Source organism: Sphaerodactylus townsendi, linkage group LG05 (genome assembly GCF_021028975.2).
Source record: "Sphaerodactylus townsendi isolate TG3544 linkage group LG05, MPM_Stown_v2.3, whole genome shotgun sequence".
In the NCBI taxonomy this organism is placed as follows: domain Eukaryota; kingdom Metazoa; phylum Chordata; class Lepidosauria; order Squamata; family Sphaerodactylidae; genus Sphaerodactylus; species Sphaerodactylus townsendi.
Genome location: NC_059429.1, coordinates 38,788,612 through 38,810,439, shown reverse-complemented (window position 1 = coordinate 38,810,439; position 21,828 = coordinate 38,788,612). Strand labels below are relative to the sequence as shown.

At 42.3% G+C, this 21,828-nt stretch overlaps 1 protein-coding gene across 1 annotated transcript; it reads right to left on the bottom strand.

Moving 5' to 3' along the window:
• Positions 1–733: 733 nt before the first annotated feature.
• On the bottom strand, positions 734–20,873 carry DBT (dihydrolipoamide branched chain transacylase E2). Its single transcript, XM_048496911.1, has 11 exons — positions 20,757–20,873; positions 18,011–18,134; positions 17,299–17,374; positions 15,883–16,064; positions 13,833–13,960; positions 11,618–11,861; positions 10,211–10,377; positions 5,620–5,697; positions 4,738–4,929; positions 3,366–3,437; positions 734–2,581 (listed from the first exon to the last, which is right to left on the bottom strand). Exons 1-11 carry the CDS (start codon positions 20,805–20,807, stop codon positions 2,414–2,416), a joined length of 1,482 nt encoding a protein of 493 aa, XP_048352868.1. The 5' UTR covers positions 20,808–20,873; the 3' UTR covers positions 734–2,413.
• Between the last annotated feature and the right edge of the window lie 955 nt (positions 20,874–21,828).

Here is a 21,828-nt window from a genome sequence, read left to right as displayed (position 1 = left end):
CACCTCCCTGGTAAGACTGGGCCATAATTGTGGGGCTGCCACTGAAGAGGCCCTCTTTCTTACACCCACCAGACAAGCTTCTTTGATTGATGGGACAGTGAGGAGGGCCTTTCCCTGGGAAAAGATGGTCTTTCAGACACCTGAGTTCCAAGCTATGTACAGCTTTAAAGATCAAAACCAACACATTGATTTGGCTCAGGAGAGGATCTGTCACCAGTATAATTGATGCAGCTTCAGGACATATGCTCCCGATAGTTGGCCCCAACCAACAATCTAGCTTGCAGCATTCTGCATAATTCCAACTTCTGAACACCCTTCAAGGGTAGTCTCAAGAAGAGCACACTGCAATAGTCCATTCTGGATGTAATTAAGGCATGGATCACTGTGGATAGAGCTGACTGACCCGGGAACAGATGCAGCTGACACTGCTTGGTGTGCAGTATAATGGAGGCCAAGTTCTTAGCCAAGTTTCTTCCCTCATGGTCAATCCCCACAATTAGTTTACAAGTGAACACACAGGAAAAATGAGAATCAAATTCCAATTATGTTGTGGGGGAAAAAATTATTCAAACCATTTTTAATGTTTATGTAAGTGCACAACCAATACTCCAAACAGCGGCATTCTCATAAGCAGACCACTGTGTGGCCTTCTCCTGTCTGTGTGTAAGGATTCATGTTCTTGGACACTCCAAAATGTTATTGTATCCCCAGATAAAAGTCTCAAACCGCACAGTTGTAATAAAACATGATTTATTAAAGAACAGAAATCAAATCAAAATTATTCAACATAATTAATGCCTGAATCAGCCAAAGCAAATAGAAAATTTCTCATGGCTGTACAGGAAATGCAAGCAGCGGCTGACCTCTCTCATTCCCCTAATCTTCACAGCGACAAATACAGAGACAGGCACTTGTGTTTGATCCATCTATGCATCAAGGATGTGTTTGTTAGGTAACAACAGGAGGACTCTGTATCACCCCTCCAATGTGCTCCCAGATGCACACTGGATCTTTTCTGCTTGCAATCTCAACAGGCAGGAAGAAGAGGCCCACTTCCTGTGCTTTCAAGTCCTCAAGATGCCCCACAGAGCAGCTATTGGGTCCGTTCCATTGTGAAATCTACATTTAGCTACCTAAGTAACTTCATGGCACCCTGCTGTTCCCCACCAAGCACGAGGACACTGTAAAGTGTACTTACCACAACTTTTCCCTGTCATATTATATTGCACAAATGTTTTTCTGTCTATTTCTTTGTTTTACAGCTTACTGATAAATTTAGTTTAGGAATACTGAGCCAAATCAACCTTCAAAGAAGATTAAGTCAGGTTCCTATATGTACATCTAAGTTTCTGTTCAGCATTTTGTTCACATTACTATTTTCCTTTTTTTTTGTAATGTCTTTCTTTTAAAGTCAGGGAAGTTTCACTTCTAGCCCATAAAACAAACACAAATGGCTTTTAAGGCTACATTTAACCTTGACCATTAGTGGCTGTTCATTGTCTAAAAGCACAAACTTGGGTACCAACCAGAGATTCGATTCAGGTTCTTCCAGCCCAAGAAGTTTTCCTCCAAAGCAAGATGCTCTTTCGCTATTAACAGAAGGTTCCTTGAGCCAGAGGAAAGTGCCACTCCTAGCAGAGACCCAACCCAGCATCTTCTGGCATCTGATGCTGTATCCACTCTTAGGGTCAACACACACAATACATTTAAGTCTACAAATGAGCATGCAGGGGAGGGGAAAAAGGAGTGTGAATCCCAGTGCTCTAGGATAAAAATCCTTTAACTGATGCCAGCTACCATTTTTGATCCCAATTTTTAAACAGGGAGAAGTATTCATTTTTTTTTCAAAAATTGACCTTTCTACCTCTTGTCCTTTTTCAGTAGTTCCTTCAGGTAAACGTTCACATGTCCAAACACAATGCTGAAGCTGGCTTGAATTATTTCAAACAATCATGAAGGCATTTTATATTATTATAATTTGTACATGAATTGCATTAGATATTCTAACACCTTTTTATGTTTTGTCAAAAAGAAAGTCTTTTCCCCAAACAACTGTTAATATAATTCATTTTATAAACAATGCAGGCAGTTTAAACAAAAGTATTGCAAATAACATCAGCAACTTTCTTCCGGTAATGTTGGAGAAGAACACTGTAATTTTCTCATTTAAGTTTACCATTGCCCTACTCAGGGCATCTTGCCCCATAACCTAGAACACCACCTAGCCAAATAACATATTGCTAAAATATTTATTTGAACATAATGTAACAGAGTAAATCAATACATGGACCAGTAATCTAAAAGGACTGATCAGTCTCACTATGTAAAAGTGAATTTAGAAATGTACTAAGACACTTGCTAGCATAGCTAGCTTGATATCATCTCCAAATTAAAAGATCCAACTGGCCATTGACTACTTCAGATCCAGCAGCATGGAAGTAGGATTCTCCAGGTATGACTTCCACAAGTTAGAAAACCTGGCCATGGTTGCACCATCAATGATCCTGTGATCAGCAGACCAACTCACATTCATTATGTGTGCTTTAAAGACATCACCTTCATGGTTAAATCGAGGAAGGACCTAGAAATTAGGGAACAAAACAACAATTAATGGCTTGCATTCACTGTGCATCAGGACTAGAGAATTACTCTACCACTACTACATAAGAGCTTTTGAAAGTCTTCCAGTCATTCTTCAATCAGACAGTTCTTACTTGAATGACCCAAAATTGCCTCAAGCAAAAAATACTATGAGGTGTTCAGAAGACATGTAATTTTGACATTTTTTCCCCTAAGATACTTCCAAGCAAATTAGCAGAAAACATCAAAATTCCTACTAAGAAATTATTATCCTTGGCAGATTCTGCACAGGCCAAAAACAGCAGTGTGAAAACGGTGTGAACTGGTATAAAATGGTTTAAAATGGTGTAAAAGGGTTTACACTGTTTTCACACTTTCACAACACTGTTTTTGGCCCATGCGAACCTGCCCCTTGTGATTTCCACATGGGAACAGGCTGTGTGGTTTCCTAGTTGTGCATGCAACGGCTGAAACAGTGCAGCAGCAACAGGACTTCTATCTGGCAGGTTTTTTCTCAGTTTCCCTGCCCCAGCCTCCCAGTGACAGCCATCCCCCACTCCAGGGCCACTGGGGCCTTTTCCATTTTTTAAACTGGTATTCTCATATCAGTACATGAACATACTGTTAGAACAGCAAGTGTAACAGATTCTCTGCCCAGCTTTCGTTTTTAAAAGCATCTTATCCTCTCTGTTGCCATTACAGAACTTTTAAAAACAAAACAAGTGCATCTTTCATTAGGCAAACAGTACCATTACAAGTGAAACTGTAATTAAAAATCAACATACTTGTACTCTTCCAAGAGCGCCAATGGCTACTTCAGGAGGTAGTATCACTGGTTTGGCATAGGTACCACCAATCTAGGAAATAAAAAAGGAAGAGGAAAAAGAAGAGTTGGTTTTTGTACCCCATTTTTCTCTACCAAAAGCAATCTTAAAATGGTGTACACTCACCTCCCCCCGCCCCCACAACAGGCACCCCGAGAGGTAGATAAGGCTGAGAGTTCTGAGCGAACTGTGACTAGCCCAAGGTCACCCAGCAGGCTTCATGAGTAGGAGTGGGGAAACAAACCCGATTCTCCAGATTAGAATCCACTGCTCATGTGGAGGAGCAGGGAATCAAACCTGGTTCTCCAGATTAGAATCTGCCACTCTTAATCACGACACCACACTGGGATAATCATAATAATTTGGGGACAGAGCTTCAATAAACAATTGCTAAACAGATGAATTAAAAAAAATGATCCACAGCTTGCCCCTTTCCTGCAGATACAGTTGTGCAAGAAGAAAGTAAGCCTTCCTCCTTTTTATACTTTCATAGCCTTACTAGCAGTAAAGTCTGCTGTCCTAAATGATACAGTGGGTGCTGGACAGCTGTTGGTGGCAGGAGCAGCAGCGAGGCAGGATATGCAAGCCTTGGGAAGCGAGGTGTGGTGGGGGAGAGGCCGAGCCTGCGTGCTAGACAGTTTTCCAGGTTGTTTTATTTTAGAGGACATGTCTTCAAAGCTTCACAAACTCGATATGAGAATCCATGCCAAGCACGCTCAGTCCCGCATGCAGGATTGGTCCCCTCATTTTGCTTCCCAAGGTCTGCATGCCTTGGGAAGAAAGGTTTTTTTTTGGGGGGGGGGGACAGATCAGCCCAAAAGGACAGACAGAAAAGACAGGAGGGCAATCTTCTCCCACCTCTGTTGTCTCAGTCTGAAAGGGAACAAACAGGAGAGGCAGGGCAGCAATCTTCCCCCACCTCTGCTGTCCCAGCCTGAAAGGGATGAGACAAGAGTGGTGCGTGGGGAGATATTTCCCCATCTCTACTGTACCAGCCTGAAACAGCTGAAATAGGAGAGGCACCGGAGCAAATGTTCTCCTGCCTTGGCTGTCCCAGCCCGAAAGGGATGAGACAAGAGGAGGGCAGGGACAATCTTGTGCCCACTCTCCCGCTACCTCTCCTGTCCCAGATGGAATACGTGGTGATTGGTTGGAAGTGAGTCGTCGCCATGCGTTCCATCCTTAGGCAATTATGTCTTAGGATAATACCCAAAATACTCTTCAAAGGGGGCCCCTACATGGTTCCCATCCACAAGCCCTCATGCTCCTGACTGTCCACTCTTAGAATGAGTCCAACAATATAAAATAAACAAGATATTGTTATTCAACTCACTGTGCCAATATTAGAGAGTGTGAATGTTCCCCCTGTGAGGTCATTCGTTCCCAACTGGTTCATGGATCCCAATTTCTGTAAGCGGTTTAATTCAGAAGCAATTTCAAATACGCTATGGACTTGAACATTTTTTACATTAGGGACAACCAATCCTTGTTCTGTATCCATAGCAATTCCAATGTTATGAGAAGCCTGGGAAACACATTCAGGGTTAAAAATTAGAATGTTCCTTTTTTTAGTGGATACTGCTGTGGTTTATTGGAAATATTAAGCACTGTACTTTTTTTCTTGCTTTAAATTTAGATTATGGCTACATTCTCAGTGCTGCAATTTGTATGACTTACTTAGCAATATTTTTACACTTGTTATGTCCATATGTAACTTCCTTGGGAGAAACTCTCTTAATTATTCAGTTCTGTGCTTGTTTATTTTTGGTTCAGACAATACAAAGTACTAGCTTCTTTTAAAAATGCATTCATTCAAAACAAGTTCAGTCCATAACAAGCAACATTTTCAGACTAGATATCTACAATTCACCCTTTAAAATTCATCTGTTCCTCAATGCATTCAGTAGTTTCCTACAGAAACGAAGCTTAAGTTTGTACAACGAAAGCACATTCATAGTCTGTATTCACCTTTCCCCTTACCAGACTAAGTTGTGCCCACTGTGACAAACTGAAGATATTGCTCAGAAACTAAACATAAGATGAGCTGTGTTTGGGGGAGAAATTACATTGACAACATAAATGTTCCCATCCATGTTTATTTCCTGCCTGCTGTACCAATCTAAACACACCTTCACTTAAGCTCATAAAACTAAACAAAGATGGAGAGCTTACTAGCAGGCACAGAAGTAATTGGGATGCTTTATCTTCCACAAACCTTGTAGGTGATGTTTTGACAGTTTTCATCCAAGGAAGAATTAAGAATAGGGTACTGTAATAAACCCAAAGAAGCTGCCTGTCAAAAATAAGAGACATTTCTTTTTAATATTAGAAGCAAAAAGGTAAATTCCTCACAGTTTGTAGTACTTAGAGTGAATGTCTGTGTGTATGTTTTGATGAAAGCCACACTCCTTACTTAAATGTGTTTATAATCAGCCTGTAAGCTGCATATCCTCTGCCTATTAATTTTTGCAAACAATGGGGGTGGGGGGAATTTACAGATGTCATACTACTTTGGAGAATCAGATAATTGAAAGCTTTTTTAAATGTTACTTTTGTCATCAATATGACCTGTTGCTTGGCTGCCTACTGATCAAAGTTTTTTTTTAAATTCATTAGTATATATCTTCATTAAACAAACTCCCTTTCAGTACACTTACAAATTTCCAAAAGTTCAATAGAAGTATGAGATATTAGGTCATGTTTAAGAATGTACTGCACCTTACTTTGAAGGGTTGGGGTTATTTTAACTTTTTAAATTGTTTTAATTGTTATACTTTATGATTTTTTGCACTTTTTAAAATTGCTTTTAACATCTGTAAGCCACCTCAGGTATGAGGCAGTGTATAAATTTGTATAAATAAATACATTTACTTCTGAACCACCATGTACAGGTAGGGCCTGTAAAAATACCTTAAAAATGATCTTTAATGTTTGCTTTTTAGTACATGTTACAATTACATTATGACCTCAAGAAATAAACAAGTTGATCCCTTTGCTTCACTGATTAAAACTAACAGTGATTAGTCCATTAAAGCTTTAGTTGACAAACTAACCAATTAAAGTTTGTCCAATGTAAGCTACTTTTTGCCCTGATAAAATCTTGAGAAATTAAGATAAGGATGCAAGATAATTACTTGTGCCAGCATACCATAGTAGAAACATCCTCAAGTCTATTGAGTCCGTCTTAACAGCTGCCACTTATTTAGGGCTTGAATGGCAAATTCAAGAAGACTTAACAGCTGCTTCAGATTGTCAAATTATCAGCCCAGCTTCCAGTCAAAGGACAAAACACAACTACTGTGTCAGCTATTAATGGCTGAAGTGTATTTGGCAGATCATTACCAATGGCCAGTGTTAAATAATGCACTACAAATAGCAACAAATGGTAATCCTGAGTTCCCTTGCATCATTAAAAAATTCAGGTCACTATTTATTTATTATTTATTTTATTAAACTTATAGGCCGCCTTATCCCCGGAGGGCTCAAGGCGGCTCACAACATGGCTGTTACATCAAACAGCAAAACAACAGCATAAAATACTAAAATCATTAAAACCTAAGACATAAGCAGCAGTGTACAACAAGAAACTATAAGTTAGACAACCCAATTTATAAAATTGTTTAAGACAGAAACCCCGTCAATAAAGGCAAAGAAAGAAAAAGAAGGGCAGTAAGTAGGCAGGGCCTGCGATGGAATTTATAAATAAAGCAGGCCCAGCTATAATAAGACGGAACGGCAGCCTCAATCTCGGTTTCAATTTCAGTGTCCGTAGGGGGCGAGTAGATCCACCGGCCCGGCCTCCCAAAGTCCGGTGGAAAAGCTCCGTCTTGCAGGCCCCTCACGGAGACTTCGTTAAGGTCCCGCGCGAGGGGTCCTTTCACTGCCGGAGTAAAGGCATCTCCACCAGGCAGGGGCCAATGAAGCCCAGTAGAGGTCCTCCCGGCCCGGGTTGAAGGCCAACACCGGTATCATTTACAGGAGACCAGGGGTCACCAGTAGATCTGCCGTTGTCGAACGCATGGCGACCTGTGTGGGACATAGAGGGTGATCGCGGTCCCGCTTAGTGGTATGTGGAGCCCCATGCGGCGTAAGGCCTTTAAAGGTTAATACCCAACACCTTGAAAACGATCCCAGAACTCCACTGGGAGCCAGTGCAGACGGGTAATACAGCACAGGGGGGTGATGTGGTCTGAATAACCACCACCTGTTAGGAAGCCGTGTCGCTGCATTGCTTGGGACCAGCTTCAGCTTCCTGGATCCAGTAGCAAGGGAAGGCCCGGCGTGAGCTGGTGGAAGTTACAATGAAAATCCAGGCCTTGAAAGGTGACCGTGCGCATGGATCCACTGGTGGCCAGGTCGGACTGGGAGAGATAGGGGAGCCAGCCGCGGCGCCTGGCGAGTAGGTGGAAAAACGCGAACCCTGGGTAACATGGAGCCACCTGGCTCTCCATTGATAGTGAAGAGTCCAGAGGCGGACCCCAGGCTGCTTGAGCCAGAAGAATGTTGGGGTCAACATGACTCCCTCCAAATTAGGCGGCTGAAATTCCCCTGGTATCTCCCCCCGACCCAGCCAAAGGACCTCCGCTCTTAAGTTGGATTTGAGCTTTAGCTAACCTCACTCTGTCTCCAACCAAAGCCAGCAACTGAGGCTCCCAAACAAGAGCTGAGAGAGCTGCACTGGGTGAGGCCGCTCCCCCCTCCATCAACAGGAATGAGCTGGGTGTCATCCGCATATTGGTGACAGACCAGCCCAAAACTCCGCACCAGCTGAGCAAGGGGCCGCATGTAGATGTTAAATAGGCGAGGGAAAGCAAAGGCCCTGAGGGAACCCCACAATTAAGTGGGGCTCTGTGTGGGAGCCTCATCCCCGCTTTCCATGCCACCTGCTGGCCCGACCCACTGGAGAAATGAGGCAATCCATTTGAAGGACAATGCCTGCGTATTCCAGAGGCGGCCAGGCGATGTGGATCAAAAGATTAAGTGATGCGACCACATCAAGCCAGCTGCTGTAAAGATCGAGAGCAACACCAGCAGCGCCGATCAAAATACCTCGGTCTAGCTTTGGCATCGCGGGAGCATATCTGTGATGGCGATGAGAACGGTCTCCGTCCCATGCCCAGCACGGAAAAACCCGGACTGGAAAGGGATCGGCGCCCGATGTGTCCTCCAGAAAGCCCTGAAGCTGCTCCAACACCACTCTCTCAATTACCTTCCGAGGAGCGACAAGTTGAAGCGGGGCCGGTAGTTGGCCAGATCTCCAGGATCTAAAGATGTGAGTCTTTTTAAGAGTGGGGCGGACCACCTGCCTCCTTCAACCCACCCGGAAATACTCCTTGCTCAAAGGGAGCAGTTAGCTTATATTCAACAGGTGGGAGATTACCGTGATAGCTCCTCTCCGGCAGAAGCTTCCCAATCCCAGCCAGGAGGGGCCGCGGATCAGAAGGACAGGTAGTAGGTCTAGCAACAGCAGCTAGGAGCCCTGTCAACATCCGGACTCACAGAGTAGGGAAAACCCGGTCCAAACTAGGACCTGAAGCCAGCGAGGAGCCTCGAGGAGTTCCGTTACTGTATCAAATGTGGCGGAAGGTCCCGGCGGAGGGCCAGCGACTTTATCTCACGAAAAAGCTCTGAAATGCCTCACAGCCAATCGCCAATTGAGAATTTGTAGACCCCTCCACCAAAGAGGTGAGGATCAGACAATCCGAAAAAAAAAGTTGTGCTGGGGCCGAGGAGCTAGCAGATCGCGAGGGAGGGGCGAAATGGGCATTCTTAAGCCCTCCGTGTCGCCAACTCATAGAGCCTTCATAAGCGTCCCTATAAGTTGTTTTAGCGTCTCTTGATCCGTCACGGAGTTTCCTCCACACTTTCGCTCTAATGCGTCTGAGTTTCGCTTCATTTTGGCGCAGCTCCTCGGTATACCATAGGGGGCCTGCGGTAAGCTGAGGGCCTTGAAGAGAGGCGGTTGGGAACAATCTCCTCGATGGCATCAGAGAGCCTGGAATTCCAGTCTGTCACCTGCTCATCGAGGGTGCCAGGGGGCTCAGGGTCCCGGAGAGCATTCAGGAACCCATCTGGTTCCATAAGTCTCCGCGGGCGGACATAAATAAGTCCGTCGCCTAGACAGGGTTGGCGCGGCAAATCCACCCGGACCTTCAGGGCAAAAAACTAATATCCATATTGGAGATTATCAAATCCCTTGTTATTTAGTTGACAAGTCTGCAAACATCAATTAATGCTTATTAAAAGATAGTAGCTCCCGAACTGTTTTGAGCTATTTTGATTTCTTTAATATTACCTTTTCGTTCTCTGGCTTGTTAACATCATGGAAACAAATCCCACTGGAATGTCTGAGCTGAATTCCAGGAATTTATCTTTAGGACAGCTATAGGTTTTTATTGTTGTTGTAGTTTTTAATGAAAACTCTTCTGTCCCACCTTTCCTGTAGAGTGACTGTGTTACTATATATACCAATAAACAGGGGGAAGCAGTATATTTACAAGGTATATGCACCAAGTGATCCCTTAATATTTTATAACTTTGGGCTGATGCAAAGAGTTAAAACATGTTACAATTACATTATGACCTCAAGAAATAAACAAATTGATCCCTTTGCATTTGACATATTTGTGGCAGAAAAATAGTGCATCAGAATACAAAATTCATCAGCACAGTCTATTGCAACGTAACATTTTTCATATGTATTCTATACACCTCCAAAGAGGACAACTTTCGGGGTGGGGGTCCACTGTTTCAGGGGTCCATTATCATACAATGTAATGACCAGGCTGCTTTATACATTGGCTCACCTTTATAAAGAAGGGCATGAAAGACAGTTTAACTCCCCGTGCTTCTGCTACTGATCTTAACTCTTCCCTCAGCTTGATGAGTTGTGTTAGATCAACTTCATCACAATAACCAAAGTGAGGAATTTTCAACGCAACAGTCATGGTCTTCACCATTGCCTTGTGGAACCCTGGAAGGGGGAAAATATAAATTTCTAAAAAACCAGGTATCCAGCAATTCACTGATCGTTGCCATTTTCCACCTTCTTTGAAAAGGATCAGTTTTTGGTTTCAAAAAATCTAACAATCTACAGGAAATTATAATTCTATAGTGGGACATAACTTAAGCTCCATTAAACAGCTTGTGATAGAAGGAAACATTCCTCTTTACAGGAATGACAGTACACTTAAGGATAGCATTGCAGAAGCTATATGGGCATGGCGTTGATTGATGGCAAGATGCGAGAACACTGTGAGCTTCATATATCACATGCCAAGCTATGAATGGTGTTGATCCCGTTACCTCAAGTAAACAATGCAAAGTAGTAAAAACTACTTTACTGAGCCTACAGCTGCCTTGTGTTCTTCAGACCCTGACAGATATTGTTCAGCTTTGGGTGCCTTTCAGCCTGGGTTAATGCTCTAGAAAATTAGTTTGGTTTCTTCAGTTTATTTCTGGAACGGTTTTGTGGGAACTTCTCATTCTCAGAAGCCTCTATATACATCAGCTTCTTGAATGCACTTTACCAAAACCTTCAATTACACTGCCACTTACACACACCAGTCCCAAATTCACCTTAGTCACACACAAATACTGGCCACAGGTGGGGTCATGACCCTCTTGCGCACTAAAAATGTACTCAGCTCATTCAATGGTGACCAAAAGAGCACTGTGATCCAGAACAGGGTTGGCTACACATATCTACTCCTGCATATGGATCTCTCTGGTTGGATTATCTCATTTAACATGAACTTCCTATGATTTTTCTGGCATGGACATTAAACTCATTATAAATAAAAGATGCATGGGAAGTGGCCCAAGGCACACCAGAAGAATATAAAAGCATTAATTGTGCGCCTTGGTATCAAAGCAGAATCTGATAGTGATGTCTCACTTTTTTTAGTGACTATCAACAATTATGTCACGTGGCTGTCGTGGGTTTTCTGGGCTGCTTGGCTGTGGTCTGATAGTTTTAGCTTTTAATGTTTCTTGCATCTATGGCTGTGCCATAGAGGGAAACTTATCTTACCATGACATGTTTCTGAAAATGCCAGCCATATATGTGGTTGAAACGTTTGGGGCTAAAACTACCAGACCATGGCAAAACCCACAACAGTCAGTTGATTTCAGCCGGGAAAGCCTTCAACAATATAGTTATGTCATGATCTACTAATTTTATTTACTATAAAACTGTACCAGATTGTTTTTACCTGATAAGGCCTCTGTTTTATCTTTCCCTGAAACATCTATGCGTATGGAAACAGGCGCTGGAATCTTAGATATCTTTCCTTCTAATTTGTCAGGCACAGGGACAGTTTTTGGCAATGTTGGGATTCTTTCAGGTTTGGGTGACAGAGGTAAAATAGCTCCTGTCTGCTTGGCCAAATAATTAAGAATGTCTTCTTTGAGGATGCGATCATCTTTCCCTGTCCCAACAACTTCGCTCAGTTTAATCTGAAAAAAGACAGGCAATAAGTTAAAGAACTCTAGATATACAGCACCATGGTTTACATGACAGGATTGCTAAAACAAGGCCAGACGATGAAGTGTTTGAAGAGGTATATGTAACAGGTAGATGCACATGCCGGATTAGAGTTGCCAACTGTATGGAAAACAAAAGATGTCCTTCCCCTTTAACAGAGGGATAATGGGGTGCTATTCACCAGACGAAGCTACTTATTCTCATAATATGAAAAATTTACATTGCTCATGTCCACACATTAAAATAATATTTTCTCCAGGCCTGTTGGAAACCTAAGGTTGGATCCACAGGTTGTTGGACATGACACTGTTGTAATCTCTCAAGTCCAAACTTGCTTACCTTTAGCAGTGCTGTATTATTGTGTTTCCCAAATGGACTTGCATGGATGCAGTGTTACAACAGAGCCCATCCCACAACCTATGGATCCTATCATAGATGGCCACATTAACACTCCATCCACATGGGTCCAGTCAGAAAGCATCTGATACTGCATCCCTGTTAAAACTAAGCAGATATAGCGCCTTGGATGGCAGACCATGTAACAATGAGCTATAAATGTAGCAAAAATAAAATTTAAAAGGCATCTTCTCATCTCTAATTTTGTGTATGTAGGCAGGCAGTTCAACAGTGTAAAGCAGCAAAATACCATTTTACCCACTTCGTGCACAGGGAACTCATGCATTTGTTCAAGAAATCTGCATGGGGGAGGGGGGGAAATCCACACATACGCAAAGTTTGTTTGGCCTCAATGGCCTGTATCCTACCACTCTGCTTAGAAAGGTTCGAAGCTTTCCTCTAATGCAAGTGGCTCCAGCACAAGAGGAAAGTTCCTTAGATGGGAGGAAGTCTGCAAATATTGCTTAGCAGAGGGGCAGGCTACCTCCCTAACTTATCTAAGTGGGGACCTATCCTGCTGACTAAGGATCTGCAATGCAAATAACTCATTCGGTGCCATGGGGAGATGCACACAGGTTTATTTGAGTTCTCTCTCCTGCCTGGCCACAGCTCTTTGCACTGTGCCACATGCTAAGTCCCAATTTGTCCTCCCGAATTGGAGGCAGGTTGCTCAGTGGTTCAACAGACTATTTCTAGGATAATGGCACACAGAAGATCCAATACACACCTACCAAAAGCCACACAGATACATCTTGAATTATTTTGTTGTCTCAAGTGTTTTGCACAAGCCTGTTGACACCAGCTGTGCTGACCACGTAAACAGGGGCAGGAAAACTGCCTTCCAACCTCAGGAGTGGTTCCATGCTTGTGTTTTGGGTGCTGCATGGAGCATCCGCACCTCTCTCCAGCAACGCCTCACTGCTTACTGTGTTTGACATCAAATATCAGGCAGAGGGAGAAGCTGACCTCAAGCCAAGTCTACAATGCAAGATGCACTGGCATGAAAAACTGCAAAAGGGCTGGATTTTCTGACAGTCAAGATACGTTTTGTGGGCTTGACAGGAAGGGAGAAAAAGAAGTCTCCTTTTCAATCATCAAAAGAGGCCGACGTGTTTTAACAATATGGTAATTATTTTAACATATATTCTTCTGTAACATGACAAGTCATATGTAACAGGACATTCTGTAACATGACAAGTCAGGTCCTGTGGATCTGTTATGCTGGGTGTGTGTGTGTGCTTTGCTGTGGTGTAAGGAGCCTTCGCTTGACACAAGATGCTCGGCAGATCCTTCTTGCATCTTGCATTGTGGGAGAAAGCATTGCTGCTAGAGCAGGGGTCTGCAACCTGTGGCTCTCCAGATGTTCATGGACTACAATTCCTATCAGCCCCTGCCAGCATGGTCAATTGGCCATACTGGTGGGGGCTGATGGGAATCATAGTCTATGAACAACTGGAGAGCCGCAGGTTGCAGACCCCTGGGCTAGAGGAATAGAACTGGGTAGATATGAGCAGTTAAAGAGAAAAAAGCCTACCAAACAAACGCACATTGTTTTCCATGGCAAGGCGGCGAACAGCTGGGGTGGCCAAGGTTTTGTGGCCTTTAATTTCCTGGTGTGTCTGTTCTTCATGGGACACAGCAGGTGTCTCTACCACATCCTCTTCAGAAGCCACATCTGAAGTTGGGACCAAAAGGAAACAAGAGAGACTAATTTTAGCTTCTAATGTTCATAAGCACAGAACAGTTTTCACAAGTGCATGTGAAAACAACCTAAGGTGTAAAAAAATCCGTGTCAAACAGTTTTAAGTATAAACAGGAATGAAATGAGACTCTTTTTGCACTTAAGATTATATTGTGTACAAATATGGTTTCTTCATGCACATTTCACTGCAGTGTTAAAGGAAAGCATCACTGTTGCTTTTCCTGAATCTTCTATTTACTTGTTGTGGGGGATGTTCCTTTAGCCACTCAATGTACATATCATGTCTTTTAAGGACAGAGACCAGTGCTATTTATGCAGGGATTTTAAAAAAGATTGGAAAAAAATCTTGTCTAATAGGGCAATCCTCAGCAAGTCTACTCAGGATCCTACTGAAATCTATTCAATATGGCTTACTCTCAGGGAAGCATTATTGAGGATTACAGCAAACATACTATAGTTCTGAAGATCACTTTCCTGAGAGTAAGCATTAACCATACAACATTATAATATGCCTAACAATAACAGCCTTGTTCAAATGGCTTTATTGTGGCTCAGTCCGTAAAGTTTCCAACAGACCTGGAGAAAAATGTTCTGCCTTTCAATGTGTTGAACTGGAACAGCTGAAGCTTTTTATGGCACAGAGATAAACAATATAAACAACATCCTATTAAGCATTAATTATAGGAAAAGGACATTAGTTCTTCAGGGAACTGGCAACCCCACAGTCTCCCAGTTACTTCCTTGCTTTGCAACTCAGTGTAACCTCACAAGGTTGTAGTTCCTTCAGGAATTCGCTCTCCTTTACTCTCTTCCTGTTCCCCAAACATTCCTTTCCAACAGTCACACTTTCTCACCTGTCACTTCCCAGCATTCTGTCATTCCTTTAGCAACCAGCTCTGCTACATCACATACTTCATCCTTACCTTTCCATTCCCGTATCAAGTTCACTGAATATGAGTAAATATCTAAGCTTTAAAAAATCACTATAGTCAAATAGGGTCATTGTGAGATTAAAATGCATGTAGCTTCTCCGTACTCACATCAACACAGTGTTAGGGGGAGCAACTGTAGCAGGCAAAGTCAGAAGAAATTATTTTGTTTGCCCAGTTCATGCATTTAGACCAGAATCCAGTAATGGTTTGGCTAATTTCATCCATCCCAAAGCACTGTGGGCTTGAGTTTCTCAACAATAGCTCTCTGTGCCATACCACGAAGCAAACTGCTTTTGAAACTGAGGGGACCTTCAGAAGCACTTGGTGACAAAGCAAGGAGCTTTGTCACAAGGCGTTTTGAAAGACTTTTTAGAAGATGGACACTGCTGGACCTAGAAACTTTGTGAAATAACTAGTTACAAAAGAGCTGCAAAAGGCTAACACCCAATGACATCCAAGTAATTGAACAGAAAACAAAGAGGATAAGATACTGCATAATTTTATTTTTGCTCTGCCTAGTAAAGAATCTCACTCAGTTTATTTATTTTTTCCATTTATACTCTGCCCTACACCGACGTCCCAGGGCAGCTTACATAATGCGGCTAAAAGCCCTGATAAAACATAAAACATTAAAAACCACCATAAAAACATCCTTTAAAACAATCAATAAAAGCACCCATTATACATCCCCACCCCTCCCACCCCCCATCCTTCAGATGGCATCGATATGGGGGAACCCTGGGGGTCACACATTGAAGGCCTGGGTAAAGAGGAAGGTTTCAACCAGGCGCTGAAATCCATAAGTGTCGGTGCCTAGCGAAGGTCTGCAAATTTTCCCTAGTTGAACGATTGCAGACAATTCTGAAAAAAACCAATCATGTGTTTTACAGATGCATATTTGTCCATAGTAACTTTGCAAGACCAGCACATGCTGATGCAATAATGAAAATTAGTTGTCATTACCTTTTAAGACATCTGTTTCTATGTCCACCAAAGGTTTTCCCACATAGGCAACTTCGTCTAAGTTATAATGGAGTTTTTTAATGACACCGTCATAACGACTGGTGATTGTAACTGAGGCCTTGTCACTTTGCACCTCACAGATGCTGTCAAACTGAGACACACTGTCACCTTCTTTTACATACCTAAGGGACAAAAGCAAGGAATGCAGAAAATACATGACAGTAGTTGAGCTGGAGAGATGACATGTTGTGAATGTGTATACTTCGGTAGAGCAAGGGTAAGCACATGTTCAAAAATAGGTACCACAGATGGAAATAAGTGAAACATGACAAAGAGAGATTGGTGGTACTCTAAAGCACTAAGAACTGTGTCAGAGGTTCAGTGATTCTTCAGGAATGGTTCACCCTTGGTTGCTGTGGTAATCATGACTTATGTGTGACCACTTCCACTACTTCACTTCCACACAAAACACCAATGGAGATTCAGGTTGCATAGCTACTTCTGAAATGCTTATTAGAGTGCTTTCACAAGATGGTAGATGCCAAATAATGGTTTAACTCAGTGGTTCTCAACCTGTGGGTCGGGACCCCTTTGGGGGTCGAACGACCCTTTCACAGGGGTCGCCTAAGACTCTCTGCATCAATGTTCTCCATCTGTAAAATGGATAAATGTTAGGGTTGGGAGTCACCACAACATGAGAAACTGTATTAAAGGGTTATGGCATTAGGAAGGTTGAGAATCACTAGTTTAACTGCATGTGAACATCCCATTTTTAATATAAGAATAACCATATCTGCATTGTCCATGCAGTAAAGCAGTTCTTGAAAGATGGCTATCATGGCTTTGTATGCAGCAAGTCAATTTAGATCAAAGGACACATGCAATAAATAACTTTGGTTGTGCTCATGCAACTACATTCTCATGTTTTGCCGTCTCCACTCTTTCCTAATGTTGGCCAATCCACAATCTCAACACATCACCATTGTAATGCATACAGAAATCGCCCCCAATGGTCAGATTTTCTCATTTCTCATTTATCTCATTTTCTCATTTATCTATTGCTTTTTAAACGAATTCATATCGTGATAATTTAATCCCTTCTCCTGCAACCAGTACAAACAAATGCACACAAAGAATAATACTAATTCATTCCTCTTCCCCTTACCACCAGCTTTCCAAACAAAATTGTGAATTTTTTAGAAAAATCTCTCCACAGCAAACTAACATGACCTCTTCTCCCAGGAGGCTTTTAAAAATTAAGTAAAAATGAGATGGATCTGCCTGACTGATGGACCTTCTCTGACACAACAATAAAATGGAGGTTTTCTCTTCCTTCTCTATATTAGGTTTTGAGGGAGGCAGAAGCTAAGTAGTTGGAGCATGGCTTGTTCCATGGAAGATTGAAAGTTAACTTACCATTCTTTGACAGTCACCTCAGTGATTCCTTCTCCAATGTCAGAGAGCTTGAACTGGACAATCTGGCCAGGTGAAACTTGAAAAAGACACTGGCACAAATTAGAGAGTTGAACTAAACAAAATCACTTTAGCAAATACAATAATAGTGCAATCAATACAACAATCAATATAATCTATAATGTATAGTACAATTAGCAATGTATATTTTTTTCCAAAATTACACTATATAAACTGTCATCAATGGCTCTGTAAAAATATCAGAAATGGACTTCAAAAAAACCAGTGTACCAAATAATATTTTTTTAAAAAAACTTGGTTTATGGACAACTGGTCTGTGTTTACTCTGAAATATCATAATATGATTTGCAATTAAATTATCAGAAATTTCTAACACAGAAAAGAAAAAGAGAATTCATGTGAAATGCATCCTTTGATTACTTTATGTGCAGACTAATCCTGTGCATATTTACATTTAAGCAAATTCCACTGTGTTCAAGAAGGCTTACTTGAGAATAAATGTACATAAAATTGCAGCTTTAGTAAACTTTAAATCCTTCGAAAAAATACTGTATATTTCAAAAGCTTGAGCACCAGATGGAAGTTACTCCAATATAATGTAGGTTTTTTTCTTTTTTCCCAACTTTCTTTGAACACAATACAGTAAATACATAGCCAAACAATATCAAACAATAATGGTGTGAAAGAAACTTACCAACAGTTGTTCTGAATGATCGGTGCTGATGTCGATCTTTCCAAGGAGACTTATCAAGTCTAAATGTGTACTTTGCTTTTAGCAAATGAAAGCTGCTATACAATCTAATATGGCGAACACAGAGCTAAAGAGAGAAGGGAAAAAATCTATTATTAATGAGAACTCTCATTTTTGACGATGAAGACTTTGGATTTATATATTTATATCCCACTTTTCTCAACCATAAAGAGTCTCAAAGTGGCTTACAAATGCCTCCCTTTCCTTTCCCCACAGCAGATACCTTGTGAGGTAGGTGGGGATGAGAGAGTTCTGAGAGAAATGTGACTAGTCCAAGGTCACCCAGCAGCCTTCATGTGTAGAAGTGGCAAAAAAACCCTGGTTCACCAGATTAGAGTTCCCTGCTCATGTGGAGGAGTGGAGAATCAAACCCAGTCCTTCAGATTAACCACTGCACTATGCTGGCTTTTAACATAACAAAAGGACAGAGATAAAATATTTACATTTAAAAGAGCTATGTAGATGCTTCTGCCCTGACCCAGGCAGCCCAAGCTAGCATGATCTCATCAGATCTCAGAAGCTAAGCAGAGTTGGCCCTAATTAGTACTTGGAATATGCAGAGGATGGCAGTGGCAAACCACCTCTGTTAGTTTCTTGCTTTGAAAATCCTACTGGGTTGCCATAAGTTGGCTGTGACTTGACACATTTTTATTCATCATGCAAATGCTTCACATTCCATTTCTGCAGCACTAGGGGTTTGGTGCAAAGAACTCTAGAAGAGATCTCTGCATCTTTTCACACTAGGAGCCACTTACTCCTGGCCAAGCCTATCCTGGGCCTGCTTTTCTTGATTCCCTTAACTCCACCAACCAATTTATCCTTGAAGGCACAGATCTCATCACACCCAGCAGTCTCAAGTTTGCTGGCTTCGTAAAAGCCTTTTAATTACAGTTAGATTGATATTGCTGTAACTGCAGCTATATCGATATTATAGTTCTTTTGAAAAATTATCTCCCCCCCCCCAATGAAAGACGCAAAACAATTCCCTGGACCACACACCGCTAAAGAAGGGGATCATGTCCTAGAGCTGCCACAGATTAGTGCATTCCTATGCAGCATCCCTCCAGCCTAAACCCATTGAAACTACCATTTGGTGCAAACAAGGCAGCTTATGCATGGGATCTGTTATTTTCCATGCTTATTATATATGGACGTAAATTGTAAGGACAGGGTTTGAGAGAGGGAGAAGTTGTGCTGAAAGTACCACACTGGAAATAACTTTGTTCAAGGAGTCCGGGGGGGGGGGGGGGGGTCTGAAAGGCAGATTCAGCGAGTGGGTTCTTAGCAAAAATGTGTTCATGTTGATAAAAAAATATGAGTTCAGGAATTTCTATATCCAATGTTTATGTTTTTAATGGTGCTGCAGCCTCTTCAATTACAGAAACAAATACTTTGATATGAGATGCATGAAAGTTTCTACTACAAAATTAAGCTATAATTTCAAAACAGAGAATTGTTGTATGGTGTTCTCTTTGGAATCATTGGCTGATCCACAGATCATTGTGAACTTATTTATTCCAGGAATTCCCTGATACCAGGTATTATCAATCATTCATTCTCTAAAAGCTTTGCAGCATTTATAGGGAAATTCCGGTGTTACTCTATCAAGGTCCACAGTGCTTTTTAGCCATTAGCCATTGGACATTTAGCCACTGGACATGGTTGAAGGCAAACCCAGAAGTCAGAAATGTATGGGGGGGGGAGGGGGATCACAGAATTATAAAAGTAACGAGCAACAAACAGACATCTTTAAAATGAAGACTATATTACAGATGTCATTAGCTGTCAAGGGCACTTCGGCTGAAGCATGCTGAAATTAACAGGAAGGTGACTCAATACAAATGCAATATCACACTACTGTGTTTTACATCCATTCATGAGAGTGACCACCACTCTTCAGATTTTAAACTCACTCTCAAGAACACAAAGTTGGACCCCTGCATCATCCACAAGCATGCTCTGGAAATACAGAAGAAATGTACCTTTTCTGATCTCAGCCACAAACTTGGCAGAGTTGCTAAATCTTAACTAATTTGTATTAAGTGATCTTGTGAACCCATCCTACCCAAGTAGAACATAAAATCTGCCTCACTGGATCACACCAATATCCACCTATTCCAATGTTCTGTTTCCAACAGAGTGCACAGGATGCCTTTCAAAATCAAAGCGCTAACCTCTTTTTGTTTGTGCCAAGCGTACTACTCCCTGTAGATAGAAGTACATTACACCTAATTGTTGCATTGGAAAAGACCTGCCAATGCCATTCATTAATTTATTTAATCCTTTTTTAAAGCCATCAATAAACACATACACATGGGATACTGATACAGGTAGTCTTTTGAGGCTGCAGGAATGTGTGATAGACAATCTTCCATCTAAATAACTTTGCAAGGAAGGGTGTGGGAACAAATAGGGCGAGGTGAAGACTGGCTGTGAACCCTCTGAGGTCGACTCCATATGTCCCTTTTGCTGACATTCTGCCCACGGGACAGGGCGGAAAAACCAGTAAATTTGCATGCATGCAAACTGCAGATTTCCTCACACCCCTCAAAAAGAGAGTCTTTCAAAGGGAAGGAAGACAAAAGCAAGCAGGATTGTGCAGAAACCTACGATCTGGTCGTTCCCTGACCCGGCCTCTTCAGCGTGGCACTTCAACCCCCCCCCCCTCCCCTCCATTCCCTTCCCTTACCAGCCGTCCCACAGCGCGGTAGTAGTTCCTTAACACATTTGCTGCAGCCATCTTACTCCGGAAACGAAGATCCTCACACACCCCTATCCCTCCCACTTATTAACCAATCGGAACGCGCACTGTGCTCCCACTAGTCGAATAGGAGGAGGAAGCCTGTCCCGCCCCTATTTCCCTCAGCGTCCAATCAGCGGTTGAGGGGTGGAGTCGCTTTGTTCGGAAGGACGGAATAAGGTAATAGAAATCACATAGGAGTAGCCACGTTCTGTCAGAATAAAATTGTGTCAGCCCTCGAGCTACACAAAACTCTTCGCTGGAATGCTTTGCTTAAGGAATTCCAGCGGAGTAGGGTTATGCCTGTGCTGGCAAAATATTGACTTGTAAGTATAAACAAAGGGTTGGCTGATTGGTACGAAACACTGCTTTTGAATTGCATTATAGATCAATCGGTATCCGTGTTGTCTACTCAGAATGATTCTCCAGAGTCTTGGATCGGGGTCGTTGACGTCATCTACAACCCGATTCTTTTGAATGGGGATGCTGAGGGTTGAACGCGGAACCTTCTCCATATCAAGCATGAGTATTCTGCTACTCTCTGGAGCAAGCGAGCAATATTCGTGGAGCAACTGTCTGTCTAGAGGTGGTGAAAGGAAAGTAGAAGGCTGCCGAAAACAAAAGAAACTCTTTGCACCGTCGTATCGTTTGTATGCTCATGAGATGCTCCTTTCACGTGTCATCTTATTTGTATCCTCATGGGACGCCCCTCTCGCGTGTCCCAATCATTACGTACATCTTGCCATTTTTAAACCCCACTTAGGGAACCAAAGTTGCTTACAACTTCTCCGTTTTATCCCAACAACTATCCTGTTAGTGGATTGGCCTGAGCGCCTAGCCCGAGGTCACCCAGCAGAGTGGAAATTCAAAACCACGGTCTAGTGAGTCTGCCGCTCTAACAGCTAGGCGACGGTGCCTCTTTTGTGCTCAACGCTCGGGCTACACTCGACGACTTGCACGCTGGCGTGGCCTCAGACCTATGCACATTCATCTGTTAGTGAATCAATGTGGGGTTTAACTT

Bases quoted from the DNA above. Each gene is read 5' to 3' on its own strand.
- DBT (XM_048496911.1), bottom strand. From the start codon at position 20,807: ATGGCTGCAGCAAATGTGTTAAGGAACTACTACCGCGCTGTGGGACGG. The intron at 10,378-11,617 runs GTAAAAACAATC...TCCCCCTTCCAG, and splicing joins TAAAACAGAGGCCTTATCAG to GGTTCCACAAGGCAATGGTG. The intron at 3,438-4,737 runs GTGAGTTGAATA...TTTATTTCCTAG, and splicing joins CACTCTCTAATATTGGCACA to ATTGGTGGTACCTATGCCAA.